Source organism: Leopardus geoffroyi, chromosome D4, assembly GCF_018350155.1.
Source record: "Leopardus geoffroyi isolate Oge1 chromosome D4, O.geoffroyi_Oge1_pat1.0, whole genome shotgun sequence".
In the NCBI taxonomy this organism is placed as follows: domain Eukaryota; kingdom Metazoa; phylum Chordata; class Mammalia; order Carnivora; family Felidae; genus Leopardus; species Leopardus geoffroyi.
The window spans coordinates 76,222,064-76,243,675 of record NC_059342.1 but is presented as its reverse complement, the minus strand read 5'-3'; the positions used below and the strand labels follow the sequence as shown (position 1 = coordinate 76,243,675).

At 44.4% G+C, this 21,612-nt stretch overlaps 1 protein-coding gene across 1 annotated transcript in view; it reads right to left on the bottom strand.

Annotated features, from left to right (window-relative positions):
* Positions 1-276: 276 nt before the first annotated feature.
* The window catches only part of PAPPA (pappalysin 1), a 244,964-nt gene continuing 223,628 nt past the window's right edge, over positions 277-21,612 (bottom strand). The window contains exons 21-22 of the mRNA XM_045469597.1: positions 18,632-18,730; positions 277-6,019 (exon numbers count right to left, since the gene is read on the bottom strand). Coding sequence (XP_045325553.1) covers positions 5,912-6,019; positions 18,632-18,730 — 207 coding nt within the window. The 3' untranslated portion in view covers positions 277-5,911. The remainder of the gene's footprint in view (positions 6,020-18,631; positions 18,731-21,612) is intronic.

Genomic DNA, 21,612 nt, shown 5'->3' with positions numbered 1-21,612 from the left:
CATATATGTGTAAATTTCTATTTATATATTTGTTTCAGTTCCCTAAAATGTGAACCTTTTTTTTTTAACATGTAAGAATGTTTTTCAGTTTTTGCATATGCAAAATGCAGATGTTTACAGGAATTTATTTGTGTAGAAGATTGGGTGTAGATCGAATTCAACCTCACGCAACCACTGATCTTCTCATTCAAGACCCTAGGGTTCTCGTCCACATTAGTGTGTGTGCATATGTGAGTCCTTTAGATTTCCACAACACACAGAAACCACACCGCTACATACTGAAGCATACAAGCTATTATATATTTTCATAATATAGAATTTTAAGGTATAGTAATCAACAGTGGCAAAATAATTCTGTCTTCGACATTATTTTTTTGTGTGTGAGATCCAACCTGTAATTGAGACCAGAGAAAACAGTATGGAAACACAAATCCACGAGAACAGGATAAAAATATCATGAACAGCAAAATATGTCTGAGTATTTAAAACCGTATAGAAAAAATAAATTAGATGAACAATTGTGTAAATATAAATTAAAAAAGATGACATTCTTAATAAATAAAGTTTACTATTTACAATTTTATATATTGCTGAAAAGACTTAACTTAGATCCATAAAAACACATAAACAGGAAAAAAAAATAAAACCCAAAATAGGAGCAGCAAATTTATGCGCGTGAGGTACAGAAAAAGGATTGGAATTGTGTTTTGTTTTTGGTGTTTAGATTTTTTTTTTCTTTTTTTTTACTTTTTTTATAGTAGTAGGCCAGTAGAATTCTCATGAGAACAGATTTTTAAGCACTTCAATGGAGAATCATTTTTGGTAGTTTCCAGAAGGTGCCAAACAGATTTCAACATCATAACAATTAGAAATACCCATAATAATTATAACAATAATAAAAAGGTATAATATGATACATAAATATGGAAGAGCAGTTTGTAATATGAATACATTTTCTCTAGACGAGATCACAGTTTTATTTTGTAAATATTACATTTAAGTATATATATACACACATATATGTACAACTATATATACATGTGCATATATATGTAAATTTATATTTATATATAATATCTTTATATAGATAGATATCTGCGGACAGGTTATTGATTATAGAGACCCAAGAAAGCAACTCAATAATTGTTCAAAATTCTCCTCACTGACTGCTGGTGTATTAGTTTGAGAAGCCCCGAGTTGTTAGCACTCAGAATGCCATATCTTCTTTTAATGAACACTTGATGTGGAATTTTAAGTCTGAGAAGAAGATGAGATTTTAGTGACTCCCTTCCTCCATGAGGTTGGAAATGGCCCATGAGTCTTGACTAGACCACAGTAAACTGACTTTTACACTGTAAGATGTAATTGGCTTTTAATCAAATTCTAGAACTGGTAAAGGCCAGCACAGGGGAGGAGAAAATCCAATGTACCTAAGAGTGAAATATTCCCAAATACAAGCCTCTCTCTTAAGGTGGATTATAAAATCCAGGAGCTCCAGCTTTCTTCCTTGAACTATCACATGAGCACTCCCTGTCTTTCTTAAATGGCCAATGGGCCTGTGCATTCTTAAAAAGTAACCCATGGACTTTGTGTCTCTCACAGATTGCCACAGCCCCTTTAAAATCCTCAGGGCCTCACCATCCCCTGCCATCCCACTGTGAGGTAGGTAAGTAGTATCATCCCCATTTTGCAGCTGGAGAAACTGAGGCAAATGGAGAAGCTATCTGAGGACTTGTTCAAGATCACTGAGCAAACGGAAGCCTGGAGTCAAGAATTCCAGGTTCTTTCTCTAGAGACGTAACTCCTCTCTCGGCTATTATACAAATCTCTTAAAGATCAAACCATTGGTAGGAATTTGGCAAAAACGTAAATAAGTTACAAGAATAGGCTTTTATTCATTTGCTATTTAGTCTTTGCATCTGCTGATTGCTTGGTTGATTTTGTTTTGTTTCTCAAAAACCATGGGAAGTACCTGTCTGATCATGTAGCAGCTTTTTTAGGAAAGTGGATCGTGCAGTGTGATTCTAAGTGCAGTCTTTATAAAGCCCAGTGCTCTACTGGTAAATACAAACATTTTATAACGTGAAAAGCACAACACACTATGTCCCCTTAATATTAGGTAAAACCAATTTCCAGCCCTCCCTACTCCCGGCTACCACTGATTGCCACCAAACAAATAGACAAAATGCTCCCCCGACAACGACAACTACATATCAAGGGGGAAGAGGTCTTATTCCTGGACCTACCACAATGTACAGAAAATAACAGCATTATAAGATCCTGCTTTATGTCTCCTGCTAGGGAAAATTTTTATGGTTGTGTCTACCTACTAGTCTGTAGAATAAACAGTTCCCTTTAGGAAGCACAAAAATAGGTTTTTTTTTTTTTAATTCTTATTTTTAATCATGCATTTTATTTCCTCTTAATCTTTGTCTTCTATCAATCTCTATCTGTACAGCTTTCTTACTGTCAATTTCTTTTTATTTTCCCACTTGAAGTAGTTCCAGAAAAAAAAAACAAAAACAACCACAAAACATAAAACCTCAAAACTGTTCACTTGAATTTATGGTTTCCTTTCTTCCTTCCTTCCTTTTTCTTTCTTTTGTTCTTTCTTTTTCTTTTTAAAACACAGGTAAGACCTATAACAAATTGACAGTTACAACCAAGTTAAATTGAACCTGGAAGGGAGGTAGCTGAAATCTGTCTGAAAGAATTATTTTCAACAAATAGCATTTAAGCATTTGGCCAAGGTGGGAAAAAGGCCAAGAGAACCGTCTAGGCAGTGACTCAACATGCTGAAGCCCAGAGTAGCAGCGCATACCCTCCATCTTCAAAGCCCTATTTATGATCGCTCCCTTTCTTAACACCCTAATTTAGCCACCAAAATGGACTTCCCAAGGACTATCTTCCCTTAAGAGGTGGTTGGCACAGACTATGGGGGTAATGCAAGTCCTCTGGGCATGCAGTTAGGGTTGTGGCTTGGAAAGACTTCCCAAAACAGGGTTTGGAGAACTGTCTTCCTCATCTTTTCTTTCTTGCTGCCAACAGGCTAATACTTCTTCAACCCAGAACCCCCAACTGCTTTAGGGCCCCCGAGCTGCTGATAGACAACAGTGCTTCAGACCTGCCTCCTTGTGAGTACTCCATTATCCTAAGAAGGAAATGATCAAAGGGATAAGACCATGAGTTTATTCCCAGAAAGAAAACGAAGCCGGAAATCAGTGCCTCGCGCAAATAGAACGGAGTCTCTTTCTCTAAGTTTTGAGAAGGGCCTCCCATGTGAGCATGAGACTGGTCATCAGTGGGGTAGCCTATCTTGCCCAATATCATTGTGAGTAACAGGTTTGATTGATGGTGAGGAGGAGACCGGGCGGTTCTTTGCTCAACTCAATCTGTGAGTTTGAAGATCGAAGTCAGCCTCTAGGAAACTTTGCTCAGCTGGAGAGTATGGGCATAGACCGGGTGAGAGTGAAGGAAGAAAGACCACGAGGGTCAATTTAAGGGAAGCCGGTGAGGTTTTTCTGTGGTTCCTGCAACCCCACCATTAGTAATGGCGCCTTTGGGTCTCCAAGACTTTTTGCACTACTTCCATGCATGATAAAGCAGTTGGGAGGGCCCATACCATTACCTTTCTTAGTTCATATCTTGTCAGCTGACCACACATGCTGATAACCCAGCTAGGGCAAGAGAGGGGCTTTAGAAGTTGGCAAGAGTCCTAAGATACTGGAGGGAGTACAAAATGGGATCAAGTCTTCCGATTTTGAGGATGGTTTTGCTAAGGATTGGCCCTGGTAACTATAGAAAATGATCTGAATATAAATGAGATGTGAGTTTGTAAGAAGGAAATATAAGGGATTTGAGTCTGTCCTTAACCATGGTGGCAGCTTCTCCATTCTGGAACCCAGTCTCAGAGTTTGGAACACGGAACAAGCCACACGAATCTAAGCACTGCATCATTTGTGGGCACCTGTGCAAAAAGCACCTTGATATATGTATATATTGGCTGATAGATGTCTTCTCAAGTGCTCTTGGTCAGCAGGTAATTGCTGTCAGGAGTAATACAGGAAGAAGGTTCCTGAAGTTATTTTTGGTCCCCATAGGAGAAAGGACGATGACTGATTAACAATGACTGCCTCAGGTGCAGCAATGAGGAGTCAGCACACATGCCTGGGGTTTCCCATTCCTGTGCTAGACTTTGTTTTTGTTGGTTGCTTTCACTAGAGTTGGGATGACATGATTTACAGCAATCTTTATGTGATACCCTCCTACTGCCCCATTTTCTCAGTTCCAGGTCTAGAAATTATGTCCAGCTTGACCATTCTCACCACCTCTTTCCATATTAATTTCTTCCCATATTAATTCAAAAGGAGCGGACAAGTAACTGGTGGAAAACAGGCAAAGAGGACCCCAATGAGGTAGGGGCTTCCACATGCAATGGACTACCTCCCTCTCAACTTTTGGAGGCTGAACCTGGGTAAGAGGGAAGGGCGGACCAACCACAGCTGTGGATGGGAGTCCTGACAGCTGGAAGACTATGTGAAGAACATGATGACCATGTTTGGTTGTTGGGGACTGACGCTGTGTGCTCTTTAGCTTCCCTCTGAGGGCCCTCGAGAACACAGCTCAGATTGATCATATCCAAGATGATTCTCTGTTCTAGAATGCTGCGCAGGGCAACCGTGAGGTCCTCAGCACCAGAGCCTGATCTAGCCTGGAGGGCCAGGGAGGCTGGGATAAGGATAATAACTCAAGAGTCCCCACAATTCCAGCAGTCTCTGGATGGCCCCAACAGCATATTTAACACTGGTCCACTTGATTATAAAATCTAACACTGGCTCAGACATTCTGGACTCTCCGTGAGGGTTTTAGTATCTCTAGTCCCTCTACTCCCTCCTAGGATGAGAAGCCCACCCATGGGGGATTTAACTTCTCACCATGTGGGCCAATGAGGGTTTTTCTCTTGCGGAAGGGCTAAGAAGTGAGGAGCTGTGGGAAGATGTGGGTCACTCTTAAGGCAGACTGTTTGGTTGTGTGGGGTTTTTCCTAACCTAGTCCTACCATCTTGGGGGTACTCAATGTATAGGATAGAGCAGCAGGAAAAGTAGCAGCGAATGTGGTCCCAAGGCAAGATTTGGGGAATGGGTGGGTTCTGGAGGGATATTATGGCCTCAAGCAGGGGGCTGTTATAATACCTTGACACTGCAACCCTATGCCATTTCCAGCTTGGCCTTAACCCTGGAGTTGGGGTAAAATCCCCCCACGGCAGCAGAAGAATTAGGGGGCTTTGCATACCTTGGATTCTTTACCTCATCCTGGGTTCTACTTCCCTAGAAGGTAGGTGATCAGAGACCATTTCACTTCAACAGTGCATGCCTGACATGTTCCAAGCCTCAGAGTACAAGCTATCTTGACAACACTTGGTCTTAGCAGTTTCTGCAACTGTTTTTCTCCCAAGGACAGTATTGACTAGGAGCTTGGGAAAGGGAAGACTGAGTTTGTTCCCATCTCTCTCCGCTCAGTCTCCAAAACTGCCCCCACACAGATGTCTGTTGGGGTACGTATGCATGCATGTGTACTAACCACATATGTGCATACTCCTAACTGTATAACATGTTTCTTGCTGTGGCTGTGTGACAAATGATTTGAATTTTAGGCTCTGGGACAGCACACTTGTATATGCAATCCATCTAAGACTTTGGGATGGGATTCCATTCCATCCTTCAACATGGCGAGACTTGGTTCATGCGCCCCTACTATGAGTCCTTCCTGGGTGAAATTAAAGGCAGACCGGTTGGGTGCTAAGGATCCCTGGTGTGGGGAGGCCATTCCGTTGAGCAGCTGACTGTGAAATCAATACCAAAGGGATGCGGGTCCTGGCGCTGGGAATTCTTTGTCAACTCCTTGTCCTTCCTTAGCCATGGCTGTATCCCCGGAGGTCTTTCCGGCTGTGTTCTTGGGCCTGGGGGTCCCGACAAGCACAGTCACCTTGTAGGTCACAGGACATAGGGAATGGGGTAACCTGCAGAGAGAAAGAGAGAAGAATTGAGCCAGGTGGTTGGGTCTGATATAGTTTTCCAATGACTGAATTTGGTGGGGGAGGGGCAGCAGACTCAAGTTCAACTCATAGCTCTGTTTCTTGCTAGCCCTGCAATAACTTTTATCAAAATCACCACGGGTCATTGTAACAGCAGCTTCCATTTTCAAGGGCATTTATTATATGTCAGGCACTTTCTAAATAGGAAAACATCAAATCCTTTGACAACTCTGTAAGATGATGGGTAATGAAACAATCACCCTTTTTCAGACAGGGAAACTGAGGCTCTCTGACAGGGGCAGGCATTTGCCCAAAGTAAAAAGTGACAGATCTGGTATTTAAAGTGGGAGAAGCTACTTTTCTCTGAGCCTCAGGTTCCCAGCTGGAGCACTGGTATCATTAAGCCCCACCTTGCACTGTGAACTCTAAGGGCTGAATGAAATCATGGGTGAAAAACTGTAATGTAAAATGGTAATGTAACTGTAAATCCCAAATTTTGGTTGAAGGCTGTTGAGGAGCAGATTTTAAGAAAGAAAAGCTGAGAGGTACACAACATGAATTGTTATACACATGTAACAAAAGCTGTGAAAAAAATGTAAAAACTTTTCCATCCCTTCCATCCCTTCACACGCTCTGGGACCTTGATCTGGCTTTCCTTTCTAGAAACTGAAAGCACGAATGTCTTCCCCATGCAGCAGATGACTGGTCTTCCCAAAGGGCACAGTGCAGGCCTTGCTTGAGCCAGGCCCAGCCTGGGCTAACGCAAGAGGATTTCACCTCATTGCATCATGGTATTTGCATATAACTTTTCCCAGGAGGCCCCCATCTGCGCAGATGGGTGTAATAACCTCATTCGCCTCCTGCCTCGGCAGGGTCTCCAAGTGCTCACACAGTCTCAGGGAACATCTTTGTCCTCCTGGCTTGTGGACTCATTCTGTGTATCTAACTCTTCTCTCTGCCTCTTGGCCTGCCTTCCCTCCCTCCCTCTCAACCTCTTTCCATCCTGCAATTTTGCAGTGATTTAAAATGGAAGATTGAAGTATAAGCCCCAGCCCTCTCATCTACTGGTGTGAGCTTGAGCATGTGACAACTTCTCTGAGCCTCAGTTCATTCATTCATTAAATGGGCATAATGAAAGCATATACCTCCTGACGTTGTGATGAAGGATAAGGGAACTGATGAAAAACATATAGCACAGTTCTTGGGATATGCTCAGTGCACCGATGGATCGATCCATCAATTGAGAGATATCTCATCTCTCTCCCCCAGTGAGGCAGGAACCATGTCTGTTTTGTTCATTCTTGTTTTCTCAGAGCTTAAGCCATAGAATAATGAATGCTCATTTCTCCACCTCTCTCTCTTTCATTGTACCCATGACTAGCACATCTCTGTTTCTCTTTTCAATTTAAATTCATAAGCATTCAGGGGTGCCTGGGTGGCTCAGTCGTTTGAGTGTTAGACTTTGTCTCAGGTCATGGTCTCATGGTTCATGAGTTCGAGCCCCGTGTTGGGCTCTCTGCTGTCAGCACAGGCTTGCTCTGGATCCTCTGTCTCCCTGTCTCTCTCCCCCTCCCCAACTAGTGCCTCTCTCTCACTTTCGAAAATAAACATTTAAAAAATTCATAAGCATTCTCATAGATGCTTCTTCCACGCAGTGTCTTTCTGCTTACAACTACTTGCTGTTCCCTGTTCACGACACGGACTACCTAGTTGTCATGCCTTTGTGAAGGCTGTGCCTTCTAATCTAGAATATCCTTCCACAGCCTCTAAACGACATAGAGGAAATGCTCCAGTCCAAGTGGGGAAACTGATGGTGGGGCCAAGTCCAAATCTAACAGCTGAGGTCAAATGGGGAGAGTACCATCATGGGAGCCAGGAGGCCTGGACTGGTCTCCTTGCTGGATTCACAGTCACTGAGCAATCTGGGGGAAAATCCCTCCACTGCCATGACCCTCAGATTCTATACCCATAAAAGGGTGATTTTTAAAAAGACCACACATTTCATACGGTTGTGAAGTCCAAACACAAATAAACATCCAGAAGCCCCAGCACGTGGCCTCACACTCAGGAGATACTTGTGCTGAATCAGATTTCCCGCCAGCTCACATTTCACCATCGGTGACACCTTTGCTGCCTGTTGTCCCCTTCTCCCACCTCCCTGACTTCAGCGGCTTCTTTGTCCTCAACTCAACCCTTTCCTTTATCTAGTCTCTTCTCCTGTCCTTGCCACATGCTAACATTAGAATGATCCGGTTACCTCTAATGTCCTGTGCAGAGTTCTCTCTATAATTCTTTCTCTAGGACCCATTAGAGAGAGTCTCACATCTGATTTCTCTCTCTTAAATAGAGAGAGAGAAAAAGCTTAAAAGAGAAAGAGCTTCCCGCTGCGTCTCACACAGTCAAAAATTGAACAGATCTCTTAGAATAAGACCCAAAGTCCTTACCATGAGTTCAAGGCCTTGCATGATCTGATCTCCACACACACTTCTTGGACCACCTCTGGCCCCTTTCTCTTCCTGACTCTTGGTGGCTTATTTATTTATTGGTTCCTCAAATACTACAATTGTTTTCCTACCTTTTTTTTTGCCCATAATCCAAACTTTATGGAAAAAGTGACACCAAAGTATGAGATCACTGTTGTATACCTTACAAAATTAAACATAATTATTGGCAGATAACCTGGAATTACTGAACAGATAAGACTTTCTGTAACAGAACACAAATTCAGAAGGTTGTGTGGATCATTAGCGTCATTTTCTTCTAAACGAACCCCTTCTGTGACCTTTCCTCCTGTTGGCTGGGATGACACTGTCCGACAGCCTCCATAGAGAACCACCATCTGAGCAAGTCTCTAGCCATCAACCTTCCTCTCCCCTCACTGCTCTTTCCTGGCCAGCTGCTCCTCCATTCTTCAGGTCTTTGTCTCAAGTCTCACCTCCTCCCTCATTGGTCTGACCAAAGATCGCATCGTCACCTTCATCTCATATCACATCATCTCATTCAGAAATGCTTCTGTACTTGTATGCCAGCTCAGTCTGAGCAAGGACCATGTCTGTTGTTGACCTGAGTCTTTATACATCACATAACAGGCACTCAATGGACCCTTGAACAGAGGAACAAATGAATGCATGAATATGCACCCAGAACACAAGGCAGGGACCCTCTGCTCTTGCACTCACTCTCTATGTGAGTGTGTACGTGTTGCTTACCTTCTCTGGGCTTCACTTTCCCCACCTGTACATTAAGATTTGATTCTAATGCTCTCTACCTTCCCATCTGTCTGAAAATCCTTCTCATCTGAGAAAGGCAGAAGGCAAAAGCCCTGGCCAGAAAGGATGTAGAAATTTAGGCTTTCTCCACAAACCCTGTCTTGCATGTTCCCCTTTCTGCCATCCCCAGTTCTACTAGCTTGTCCAATATCACCAGCTGGCAGGGCCCCGTCACCAGTTAGTTTCTCTAAGCCAGTGTGGCCACCCTGGTGAAGTGAGCACGGCATGGCCACTCCCTTTCCTCCCCAGGTCAGCCAGGGCAGTTTTGGCATTTTCCCAAAGAAACAAATCTGGAAACTGAGGGAAGGAACCCCGATCAGAATAACAAAGTTTAGAAGGTTTGGCCTCAGGAGGCAGATCTGGAGCCTCCTTATCTTCACTGCATGCTTGTAAATACAGCTGCATTTACCGAGCCCTTGCTAGGAGTTTGGGAGGCAGACAAGTTCAGGTGTGGGCTCCACCTAGGTGCCGCTTTTCCAGCAAGTCCTTGGCGCCCTGGGGACTTCATGTCCCCATCTGTAAGGCAAGGGTCCTTGGAAAGACCTCGCAGGGTTCTGGTGAGGAGTCCATAAAATAACCAGCTCGCAGAAGCCCTAGTGCAGAACAGACGTACAGCCTCTTGTTTCCTCCTCCCATCCTTCCTCTTGCATCTTAGCAAAGTGCCTGTTCAGAGCCTGCCTTGGGATCCTCTCTTGTCACAAGCATCCTCCGTGGCAAGTGAGAACAGAACGGTAGAGACTGTCAGCTCTACCCACTTCCCAGGTGTTCCTAGGTCTGACATGGGTCCACCGCAGTGCACACCACTTTACACACACACACACACACACACACACACACACACACACACACTACCAATTCCTGCGGCCATTTCACGTGCCGGATAATTCCTAATGTGCTGGCTAGTCCACACTACACAATGCTGTGAGGCTGTTGCTATTAGCTACCCATCCTGTAGGTGAGAAAATAGAGGCTGCAGAAAGTTTAAAAGAAAACAAACTCACCCTGGGCCTCACTACCAGTCAGTAACTAGACGGTGTAGGATTCTAAAGTCCACTCCAAACACTGAGAGCTTTTCAGCAGGTGAGAGCAAGAAGGCTCCTCCTTCACAACCTGGCCAGGCTGACTGCTGCTGTGTCTTTTGATAGCCAGTAGCCTTTTATCCCTTAGTATGTGCCTGGCTGAGTTAACCCAATGTGTGCTACCTCACTTACTCCTCCCAGCAACCCTAATAAGATAGCTATTCTTACCAGCCCCATTTTACATCTTAGAGGAAACGAAGATGCACAGGGGTGAGTCACTTGGCTGGCGGCTGGCCTGAGATCTGCATCCCTGTTTGTAATCACTCCTTGGTACCGACCCCCCAGGAGGCAGGCGGAGCAGGAGTCAGGGTCCCCTTTTTATAGAGAAAGAAACTGAGACATGGAAAAAAGGGTCACATTGCTGGTAAAGTCAGCTCTGAACCCAATTCCCAGGTTTCCTGGGAAATTCCCCAAGCAGCTTCCTACCTTCTCCCCCAGATGGGCTCCCAAGAAAACCTACCACCCACAGCACAAACGCCATGGTGGCCAGTTTACATGTGGGATTCCTAGCACCGTGTGGCTAGGCTATCCCATAAATGGCTTGGCCACCCACTCTAGGATTCTGTCAACAAGCCCAGGTCAATGACCAAAGGCCACGAGTCTCTCCTTTTCTCCTCTGTACTGGAGATGGTGCTCAGGGACAGGGGTTTCTCCTTGGGGTGAGCTGCCCAGGATAACACCTCCACCTGTGTGTGTGTGTGTGTGTGTGTGTTTGAGCGGCTCAGGAATGCAGCCCAGGCAGATGCACCACAAGGTCCTGGCTGCAGGTCTCCTCTGAGGCTGGGAGACAGGCAGGGGTGGGATTGTGACTCAGACTCAATGGGGAGGTCACAAGCAGAGAGTGTGGGGAGCAAAACGCGTCCTATGCTGAACGCCAGAATGCCTTGACTGCCCACACGCCCACCGTGGGAGCTTGGGCACATCACTTTACCACTCTGAGTCTCTGGGACTTCACGGTGTCGACAGATGTAATGAGATCAAGCAGACCAAGGTGTGATGCAAGTACAAGGACTCCCCGTAAGCTCTTTGGAGGCAGGGTAGATACGTGCCTGGTACAGGGCATGGAGGAGTCAGTGAATACAGAGGCGTGTTTAAATGTGGATAAAGTGGTCATATGGATACGGGGAGAGAGAGTAAGGGAGAGAAAAGGGAATGAGACTTGGGTTTGATTCCTTATGCTGTTAGGCAAGTTATTTTCGTTTTGGGGGCTTCAGTTTCTCTGTCTGTAAAATGGAGGCAATGACAGGCCTATCCATTAGAAGTATTTTGGATAAAGTATAAAATTCAAGTAAAGCACCTAGCATGGTATATGGGCATAAAACATGTGCTCAATACATGATGGTGATAATGAGGGTGACGGTAATAGCGATATTGGGGATGTTGATGGTGGTCACGATGATGTATGTTGACAATGGTTATGAGAATGAGAGCTTTGAGGGACAGATGGGTCTGAATAGGATCAAACTAAAATAAGTATCTAATACTTACAACTCCTATCAGTCTACACTAACACCATGTATTAGGTGTTCTTGTGGACATAGTTCCTCGATAAGCAATTTACAGATGAAATGCATGTTTACTCAAAAAACAAAATAAAATAGTGTCTGATTTATCCACGTGGAGAATTCAAAGCTCCATCCCAAACAGGGAAAATCATAATACTCCAGAAGCCAATGATTTGGTGGACGAGGAATTAGTATAGTCTCTTTAGTCATCTTCTTGTTGTCTCTTACTAATCTTTCAAGGTAAACACACCTAGCCCCTCTTCCAAGAAGCCTTCTAGGATCCTCTAGACTAGTTCAATGCTTAGAATCATTGAACACTCCTTGGCTCTGTGGATAAGGTTCAGATTCCCTGGCTTGGTTTATAAAAGCCCATTCAAGGCTCATTTCTTACCTCTTACTACTTACATCCCCTCTCACCCTGTGCTCTAGCAACACTTAGGGAAATGTAGTTTCCTTAATATGCTCCCTTACATCTGGGCCTTTGCACAGACTGTGCCCTCTGCCACAAACACTGCCCTCACATCCTTGTCTCTGGTCCTCCCCCAACTCCTTTAACCTGGTTAAGATTTACTGTCCCTTTCATATCTCACCTTTGGTGTTGCCTTCTCCAGGAAGCTTTGTCAGCTTCCCTCACTTGCTCTGTCTCTGTTGGCACTTAATAGACTCTAAATAAACTCAGCATGGTTGGGACTAGGTCCATCTCGTGGCCTAGAACGGTGTATGTCACATACATAGCAGGTGCTCACCAGTGGGGTACGTCAGAACCAGGGATCCATCAGTGAGCAAATGCATGTATATTCTTGACCTCATGAAATGTTCATTTGATCAACAAGAAGGTGCAGATTCCAAGACAGTAAATACATTTTAGAGTATGTGCCAAGGTGATAAGGGTTTTAAAACAAAGAAAAAAAGTGGAATCCAAAGCAAATGGGTGTGTAAGGGATAGTGTAAGGTGGGTGGTCAGGTGGGCCTCATTGAGAATTTGACACTTCAGCAAAGACTTGGAGGAGGTGAGGGAGTGAGTCATGTTGGATGAATGGAGAAGAATGTTCTCAGCCAAAGAAGGAGCCAGTGACAAAGTCTGTAGGTAGAAGGATGCCTGGCTGGATGGTGAGGAGTTCAGAGGGCTAGAGTCAAGTGAGAGAGACTACTGAGAGTGGGGAGTGAGGCCACAGAATTAATGGGGGTAGGCAGAACACATAGGGCCTTATAGGCCATTGGGAGAACTGTGAAGGGCTTTGCACAGAGGAGTAATACCACAAGACTTGTTTTAGGAGGACCATTCTAGTTCCTAAGGAGAGATGTAAGACCCACTGATGGACATCACCGACTCTGCAACCCAATACCCAACCCTTTAGCATGGACCACTCAGCGAAGAAGGCTGCTGTCCATCTAATGATGTTTATTGTCTTCTCATGTATTATGGAATCACTAGCCTCCTAATACCAATGGGCTTCATTTGGGTATAATGTCCTTTCCTAAGAAGCCACGTTGTTTTCACTTAGATTTAGCAAATCAATACGGCAACCCTATACTTAATGTCATCAGTTAGGCATGCCATCCTGTGCTGAGACCGGTTTCTGGGATTAATCTCTCCTTAATCTTTACTGGTCTCTGCCCCAAATAGCCCTCAGATTCTGACTCGATAGCCAAGTCCCTCAGGGAGCCATGTGGAAAAGCCCTAGACATGAATATAATCCAGATGTCAAGAGATAAAAAACCGAAGGTGAGACTGGCCTGCCCAGGGTCACAGAACTGGGACTCCACCCCAACTTCCCAGACATCTTCCACAATTAGTCCCTTAGCAGCTGTCTGAAACATGACCATAACTAGTGTTCCAGGCCACCACGCCTTACAAAGCCTTGCTATGTTGAATAAGTTAAGGCTGTTTCCCCTTCTTCCCTTAAAGCTCCAACACATGCTTACTGAGAATGATTCCAATTATAAATGATTTTTTTTTGTTTTGTTATGAGGGTAAATTACTGAAGCGACCGTTCTGGAAATCTGCTCTGTATTCGAGACTCCTCAAGGCTCCAAACAGGAAAATAATAAGCTGACATGCTGAGAAGCTGAGTCCTGCCCCTTCCTGTCTGCCTTGCACTGCAGACAGGTGTCTGGATGGGAAACCGGTCACCCCTGTCAGACGGAGTTTCCTGCATAGTCTTGCTCTTGTCTGCCAGCTGGGCCCATGTCACCCCACAAGGCAGATGTGGGGAATAGCTGGTGTCTGGACAGACAGACAAAGGGAGGAAGGATGGAGGGAGCAGACTGACATTCTGGGCCATCTGACCAGGAGTCCCCAGGCCTGGTGACTGGGAAGAGGGTTCGGTAGAGAGTTGGCTAGAAGGAAATGTGGGAGAAGGTGCTGAATGCTTGCTTACCCATGGGTCTTAAGTTCATACCCAGGACAGCTCTCTAGGAGCACTAGGAAGGAAGAAGCCCACCCGCCAGGGGAAGGGGGGAAGCCGCAAGCTCATTACCTCTAGATGTTCAGAACAGGGGTTAGGGGCAGATGCCTCACAGACCAGACTCACGAGATTTGCATCTCAGTCCTACCACTTGCTGGCTGTGGGACCTTGGCCCTTCTCAGCCTCAGCTGCATTGTCTACAAGAAGAGCATAACAAGACAACACCTACAATGGGGCTGCTGCGTGATGAAATGAGATGACACGTGCAAAAACGATCACCACTATGCTTGGCAAATCATAAGCTCTCAAAAAATAGTAATGACGATTGTTTGGAGTAAGGAAATCCTGACTCTTACCCGCGGCTGTGTCACCTTGTAAAAGTGAGTTCACCCTCTCTGAGCTTCAACAGAGTCTATCTTATTGGGTATCTCGAAGGGAGATAATATGCAGAGACTCTAACCCTGACAAGGCACCATTAATGTGCACCATTAATGGAATTACTGTAATTGAGGAAGGTGCATGAAGTAAGTTCCTGAATGCTAGGCTGGGTGCTTGTGGGCAGGGAACTCCCCACGATGGGTGGCTGGGGCCAAGAGTTCAGGTAGGAATGAAACAAGGCCACCAGTAAGGGGCAGGGAATGAGAGGAAGGAAGCCAGCCTCTGGCCCCTCTCCTGCCATCAGAGGCTTCCTGCTGTGGAAGCTGGAGACAGAAACCAGGACTTTTTTCCACTCAGAGGAAACTGCTGTCTGGGACGTCAGGGATGGCTGGCAAGGCTGGGAGCCTCGATGACTCCCCACCCTGTCTTCACTGCTGGGAAAGGCTGCTTTCACCTTGGCCAAGGGGAGGAGTCCCACGTCCAAGGTTCCCTGGCAGTCGGGGTTCATGGTGAATTGTCTCCAACAAGAACTGGGATGGTCACGCTCATGCGCACTGAGGACTCAGCCCCGTGCAGGAGCAAGAGCTGGGCTCGTGAGTCAGGGAGAACTGGGTTCGAATTTGGGCCTCAGCAGTTGTGGCCAAGTGACCTCAAGCAAAAGTCCTGTTGGTGCTTGGGGCCCAAACTGCTTCACCTGTGCAGCAGAGGTAATAGTGACCTGTCAGAGCTGACATGGGGATTAAAGAAGGTCACAGAGGACACGTGTCTGGCAGGATGTCTGACAGAGGGGACAGTTCACTTAGGGGTATCTTTTTCATCCTCTGTTTCTCCACCTGCTGTCTCTAGAACCCAGTCTACTGCAGGAAGCAGAGTTGGGTGTGTACGAGAGAGTGTTAATGCATTCAAGAAGCTGGAGTTTACTTAGAAGTTAAATTGGGGAATTTAAATTGTAGGAAGTGTGAGTTTAATTTGAGACACGCTTCTCCTCCAGAAGTCAGACTTCCAGGAATCCCCAATGTGAAGAAAGCACCAAACGCTGCTAACAAGGAACAACTATGGCAAAGCCCTGTGCGCCAGAAGAGAAGGTCAGGCTCTGTAACCCATGCTCCCCACATGGTTCTTACAGCCCTCTCCATCCTGTCTTCCACCACTGCTCACCTCCTCCAGGAGAGCTGCTCATTCTCCAGGGCTCCATGTAAATGTCACCTCCAAAGCAGCTTTCTCTCACCTTCACGCTGCTCTCCAAAAGATCCTGCACCTGTCCTTTACTGCCCTTGCACAAAAGCACCACGAGGTGTGGTTGTATACCTCACTGCTTAACACCTGGCTCCCTTAATAGACTGTGCGCTTCACAAGGGCAGGTGTCAGTCTATCTGGACTCTGGAAAGTGCACACAGTCCGGTACAGTGCTGGGCCCACACAAATGCTCAAGGAACATGCGTCTCACTGAACGAAGGAAACTTGGCCGACAAGAAGGATCACCAGTTTAAAGTGCAAGAAGGGGATCTTTTAACACAAAAGGCCAAAATTACATACATAACGTGGGTGGAAAAGCAATGACTATGAAGCATATGCAGAACTGCCAAAGAACGAACTCTGGGTCTCTCACTAGAGAGGCAGCACTCACCTAAGGGCCCTGATGTCTGAAATTGTTGCACCCGAACCCAGTATAGGAACAGAGAGCCAAAGTGGCCATATGGTGTACATGCATATATTTTTGCAAGTGACTGTAATAATTTGGAATCTGCACCTGAACCCCAGTCTCATGACTTCATGTTCCTACCATGCACTCTGTAGAAACAGCAATCCATTTAAGGAAGTTTCCCAATAAAAATAAATTAGTTTTTTTTTATGTTTTTGTATATAAGTTATAGTTGGTAGGAAAATTCTTTTCATCGGAGCTGCTCTTACTCCAGCTGATGGTGTCACATGAATGATGTGTCATAATTCTACACAAACTTCTATTTAAAACACAAACTTCATTGTCCATTCACTTTCGCAAATGGCTCATTCCAACAAGTGAAATTGACACTATTGTATGCTATTCATTTGGCAACATGTATCAAGAGCCTTATAAATGCTCGCACCTCTTATCCTAGTCCTTTCGATTCTAAAAATCAATTGTGAAGGAATAATAAGAGCTAGAAAAATATTTACCTGCAAATATATTCACAAGCATCATTATTTATCGTTGTGAGAAACTGAACCCAAGAGTTAAAAATAATAGCCAGAGGGGAATGGTTACACAAATTACAATACATCACAACCCTGTGATAAATAATAACAGAGGAAAAACTATGGCTGGGAAATTTGTAATAATGTCAGACCATATTCTTACGTGTAAGATTTCCTGTGCTAAGTAAAAACAAAACAAGATTGCAAGCTGGAAATGCAGTGACATATACACAGGCGCAAATACCCACACACTTAAACACACACACAAAATACTCCAGAAGGAAAGCAATGGCTGTTTTGGGTTGTAAGATCAGCAGTGATGGTGGTGTTCTACTTTCTGGATTTTCCAAAAAGTAGAATATGTATTGTTTCGTACCCGGGAGAAAAATAAAATTCACTTTCTACTAATGAATAGAAATGAGTGAATAAATACAAAACAAATTCATTAATAGAAAATTCATTAATAGACAATGAATTTTATTCAACTGTATTCGGGCAGAAAGTGTTTACCTTCAGTGTTTAAAACAGAAAAGAAGGGCAGGCATCCTGAAACGTTGCCCCTACAAGACTGGCTGATCCCAGAGAGCCCCAGCAGCCCTAGTCATCAACCAAAAAATGGAGTTTGAGTGTGTTCCTTGGGTCTTACCCTGTTTATCCGTGCATTCTAGGGTCAGAGCATCCTTCTTAAAGGAACTAATTCTTTTAAGGATGGTACAATATAAAGGTATTTAATTAGCAAGCCAGGAGCCTTGCTCTGTGTCTATCACTCCCTCTGCCACCATAGACAAATCATTCCTCCTCTATGGGCCTCAGTGCCCCATTATGAAATGAAAAGTTTGGACCACACGATCACAGACACCTCGTCAGCTAAGACTGACTGACCCGTCTTAGGAACAAAGTTCTCCCTTCTTTAAAGAGAGAGAGATGAGCTCAAATGATTTTTTGGCTCAGAGTATTGATGAATATAAAAACAGAAATAGCTTCCCATGAACATATTCATCACAAGAGTGCTCTCAACTTGGGTTGCCCTGGTGGACCCACCTCTTCCCCAGCGCTCATCAGGAAGAAAGTGGAGGTGGCCACTCTTCTGTGACTGGTAGATACACGTGATAGTCAAATATTCAGGTTTTACTACAAACACCTGAATCACTCCTATTACATCTTAATATGCCAAGGAAGAAAATCACAACCAAGACCACCCCTGCTAATTTTATAAAAATTAGATGTGAGAAACAAGAGATTAGAGAATAATCAAAGGCTATGACTTACCTTGGTAGAAATGTCCCATCTTCTCTCTTCCCCTAGATTTTAGCCATACAGCCTAAAAATGCAACTTCTCTCTAGGATTTTACATGCCCCAGGAATTCTTTTCCTGGCCACCTCCCTGATCCTTCTCTTTATCTCTCAAGTTTCAGCCTCCATGCTGATTCCTCTGTAGAGCCTTCTCCAACCCCTGGCCTGGGGCCTCAAAGTGCTCTATCCTCCTCATCCCAAAGTATTGATGACTCTTGTATTTGTCTGCTTCCATACCTGGCTCTAAGCTTTGAGGGTAAGGAACCACATCTGCAAAGATCATCCATGAACCTTCCCACCTAGCTCAAGGCCCAGCACATGACATTAGCTCAACTACTGCCTAAAAGAATAAAAAAAAATAAATAAATACAGTACAGTACAGCTTGTGAGCAAGTGCTGACACAACCAAGGCACTAGGTTATCCAGCATGTAGGGTGATCCTGGCTGGGAAGCTGGGCAGGCCTGCAGGAGGCGGTGCCCAGGGGCCTACCTTTTTGGTCTTCACCGTAGAGGCACAGCAGTCCCCACCATCGTAGTTGCAGAAAGCCCGGTTGTTGATGGCATCACAGTAATTGTCTCCCATGAAGGGCTACAAAGGGGGAGAGAGGCAGAAGGGAAGAAGGCCTGTTAGCATCCTGAGTGGGTGAGCGATGGCCCTGCGGTTGTCTAGTTATCTCTCAACCTTTTAAAAACCTCTGCAGACAGCCTACCTGGCTTCAAGTCCCAACACCCTCTTAGACCAGTTATCGCTTCTACCATTTTTAAAGACTAATCTAGCTGAGTTTTCCCGGACTAAATTATGGTTATGCTGGTGGACACACTTGTAGGAGTATGCAAAGCCACAGGATAGATCACTTACATCTTTCCAAAGCAGGACTCATTTTACTTCATGAAAAGATTAGAAAATTTGAGCACCTCCCCCCTACTTTTCCTAGTAGTAGGTAATTAGACACACGATTTCTAATAAAATATAAGCTGAATGCAATCTACCCAGAATTGTAAAGATCAAAAGTAAGAATTCATAGGAATTTGGCACAATTGTCCGTATGTGATTGTGGGCTCCCTCTCCTCTAGCACTGGAGTACAGATGTACTTAACGTCACGTGCTTTATGTGTTTGTTGTCTTTGTTCTCCAAACAACATGTGAGGTAAGCTTTGCTCTTCCCTCTTTTCAGATGATTCTGAGGCTCAGAGCAAGAAAAGTGCCCAGCCAAGATCACACTGGCAGGGCAGAGCAGTGATTTAAATCTAAATTGGCTTCATATTTTTTTCTTTGCCATTCTAGCCTATATCTAGCACATACTGATTTGCTGCTTTTCTTCCCTGTGCTCCTCCAACTCTGTGGTGCTACAAAAATCAGGAAAAGATGACAGAGTTAAGTCATTACTGATCTGAACCCAGGGAAATCTTATAGGAAAGTCAGGAGTACCTGCAAACCCCCTAACACTTTTTTTATTCCCCATCTGAGCACTTAGCCACTGTTTTCTGTTTATGAACATGTAGCTGGTGTAAGACTGTGTGAGCTCATTGAAGATGTGGGCAACATCCAGTTCATCTTTGTCTCCCTATCGCCTATTTTAATGCTGGGCACAACTTTGGCTCTTAGAGATGTTTATGAAATTGAATAGATTGCATTGGCATAGTGGAAATGCAGTTGTCAGGGGTTTGGAAAATCTGGGCTCTAGTCTAACAAACCCCAGTGAACTGGAGGGGTTACTTGGTGATTTTGGTTAACTGGGTTATCTTCACTGGGCCTCAAGACTCCTAGCACAATGAAACAGGGAGGTAGGCTAGGTCCACTGATTTCTCAAAACAATAAGCATACCCCTTGCCCCACCAAAAACAATACCATATGACCCTTTACTATAGAAAGCAGTTGAAAGTAAAACCACTCTAATTAAAGTTCAGGGTGGGTGCTCTAATGCTCAGTGACTCACTGATGGGAAAGGTGTCATCAGTTGGCTAAGACCATTGCATCTCAACACAACCCCTCTGATCCAATGGTCTCTCCTTTGCATCCTGACTGTTATGGGGAGAACTGAGCTCCACAAAGAGTCACCCCCACCCCCGTGGCATCCCTGGCTTTTGCATCTCTGCCCCAAATTCACAAAGCCTTTGCGCCCCCAACTCATGATGCCAGATTCCATTTCCTCACTCTCCTGTTAGGGTCTAAAAGCATCTTAGCAAGACAGAACCAAGAACAGGCAAGAGCTGTTCTCAGATGTATGTGTGCACAGGTGCATGGCTATGAAAACAAGTGTGGCTCTGCTGTGCACTTGCCGTAACGAACACGTTATCACATTCATATTTGAGCTGAGAGGCACAAACAACAAAGGATAAGCCCTTGGTTCTTCTCTGTGCCTTAGGAGACCTGCCTATGGGCTCTGATCTTTAGGGTCTTTCTTATATCAAATACAGGAAGGAAGGAAACCTAAGGCACCTTCCTTAGAATAAAAGGAACTGGTTTGGTAAAGGAGTCGCTAGGAAAGAAGAAGAAAAAATAAATAAACAAAACTGGTTCTTTTAACTATTATCATTATTGTTGTTGTCGTTGTTGTTGTTATTATTATTATTATCATTTAGCCCCTGAAAAAATCTCCAGTCTCATCACTAGCTGTGTGTCCTTTCCTGCGGCACATCCGTGCATCTGTCCACCCATCTACGCATCCATCTTGTATTTAACCATATTTACTGAATGCTTACGATGTGTGATACACTATGCTAAAGAAAAAGACATAATAGTGAGTCAATATAGATCGAGCTCCTACTCCTCCAGACCTTACACTTCAGTGAGCAGGCAAGCTTTAATCAAATAATCACACATCTAATTGCCAATTTCAACTCTGATAAGACCTATGGAGGAAAGGTACGTGATGTTGTTAAAGAGGACTGAACCTAATCAGGGAGCTCTGTGAAGGTGTCCCTAAGGAAATGACGTTTTGGCTGGGATCCGAAGACATGCAGGGGTTAATTAGATGAGAGTGGAGAAGGGAGACTTTCTAGAGACAGCAAATAACATGTGAAAAACTTCACTACTTAGAGATTTTTTTTTTTTCCATCGCTGGTATTTCTCATGGCTACTACTATTACTAATATGTTCAGGTGAGGAATTCAACCTTCAGGATCTAGTTCAAACCTCATCCCTCCAAAATGCCTTCTTTAATTCCCCCCGGATATTCTGTGTTTCTACAGCTTCTTGTACTTGTTTTGGATACAGCTCTTGGTACATCTTTCAGAATTCTCTCTTTAACTGTCTATCTCCTTTACTACACTATGAGTTCCTGATGGATGGGAATGTGTGTCATTTATTTTTGCGTCCTAGATTTTCTAGCAAAACGTGTGGCAATTTGAGCAAAACTGTATCAAATATACATTCCTTACATGTTTACTGAGTAAAACCTCAGGAACGGATACACGGATGGACAAGGGGCAAGAAGATACCACAGATGAGTCAGGAAGAGCATAGTTACT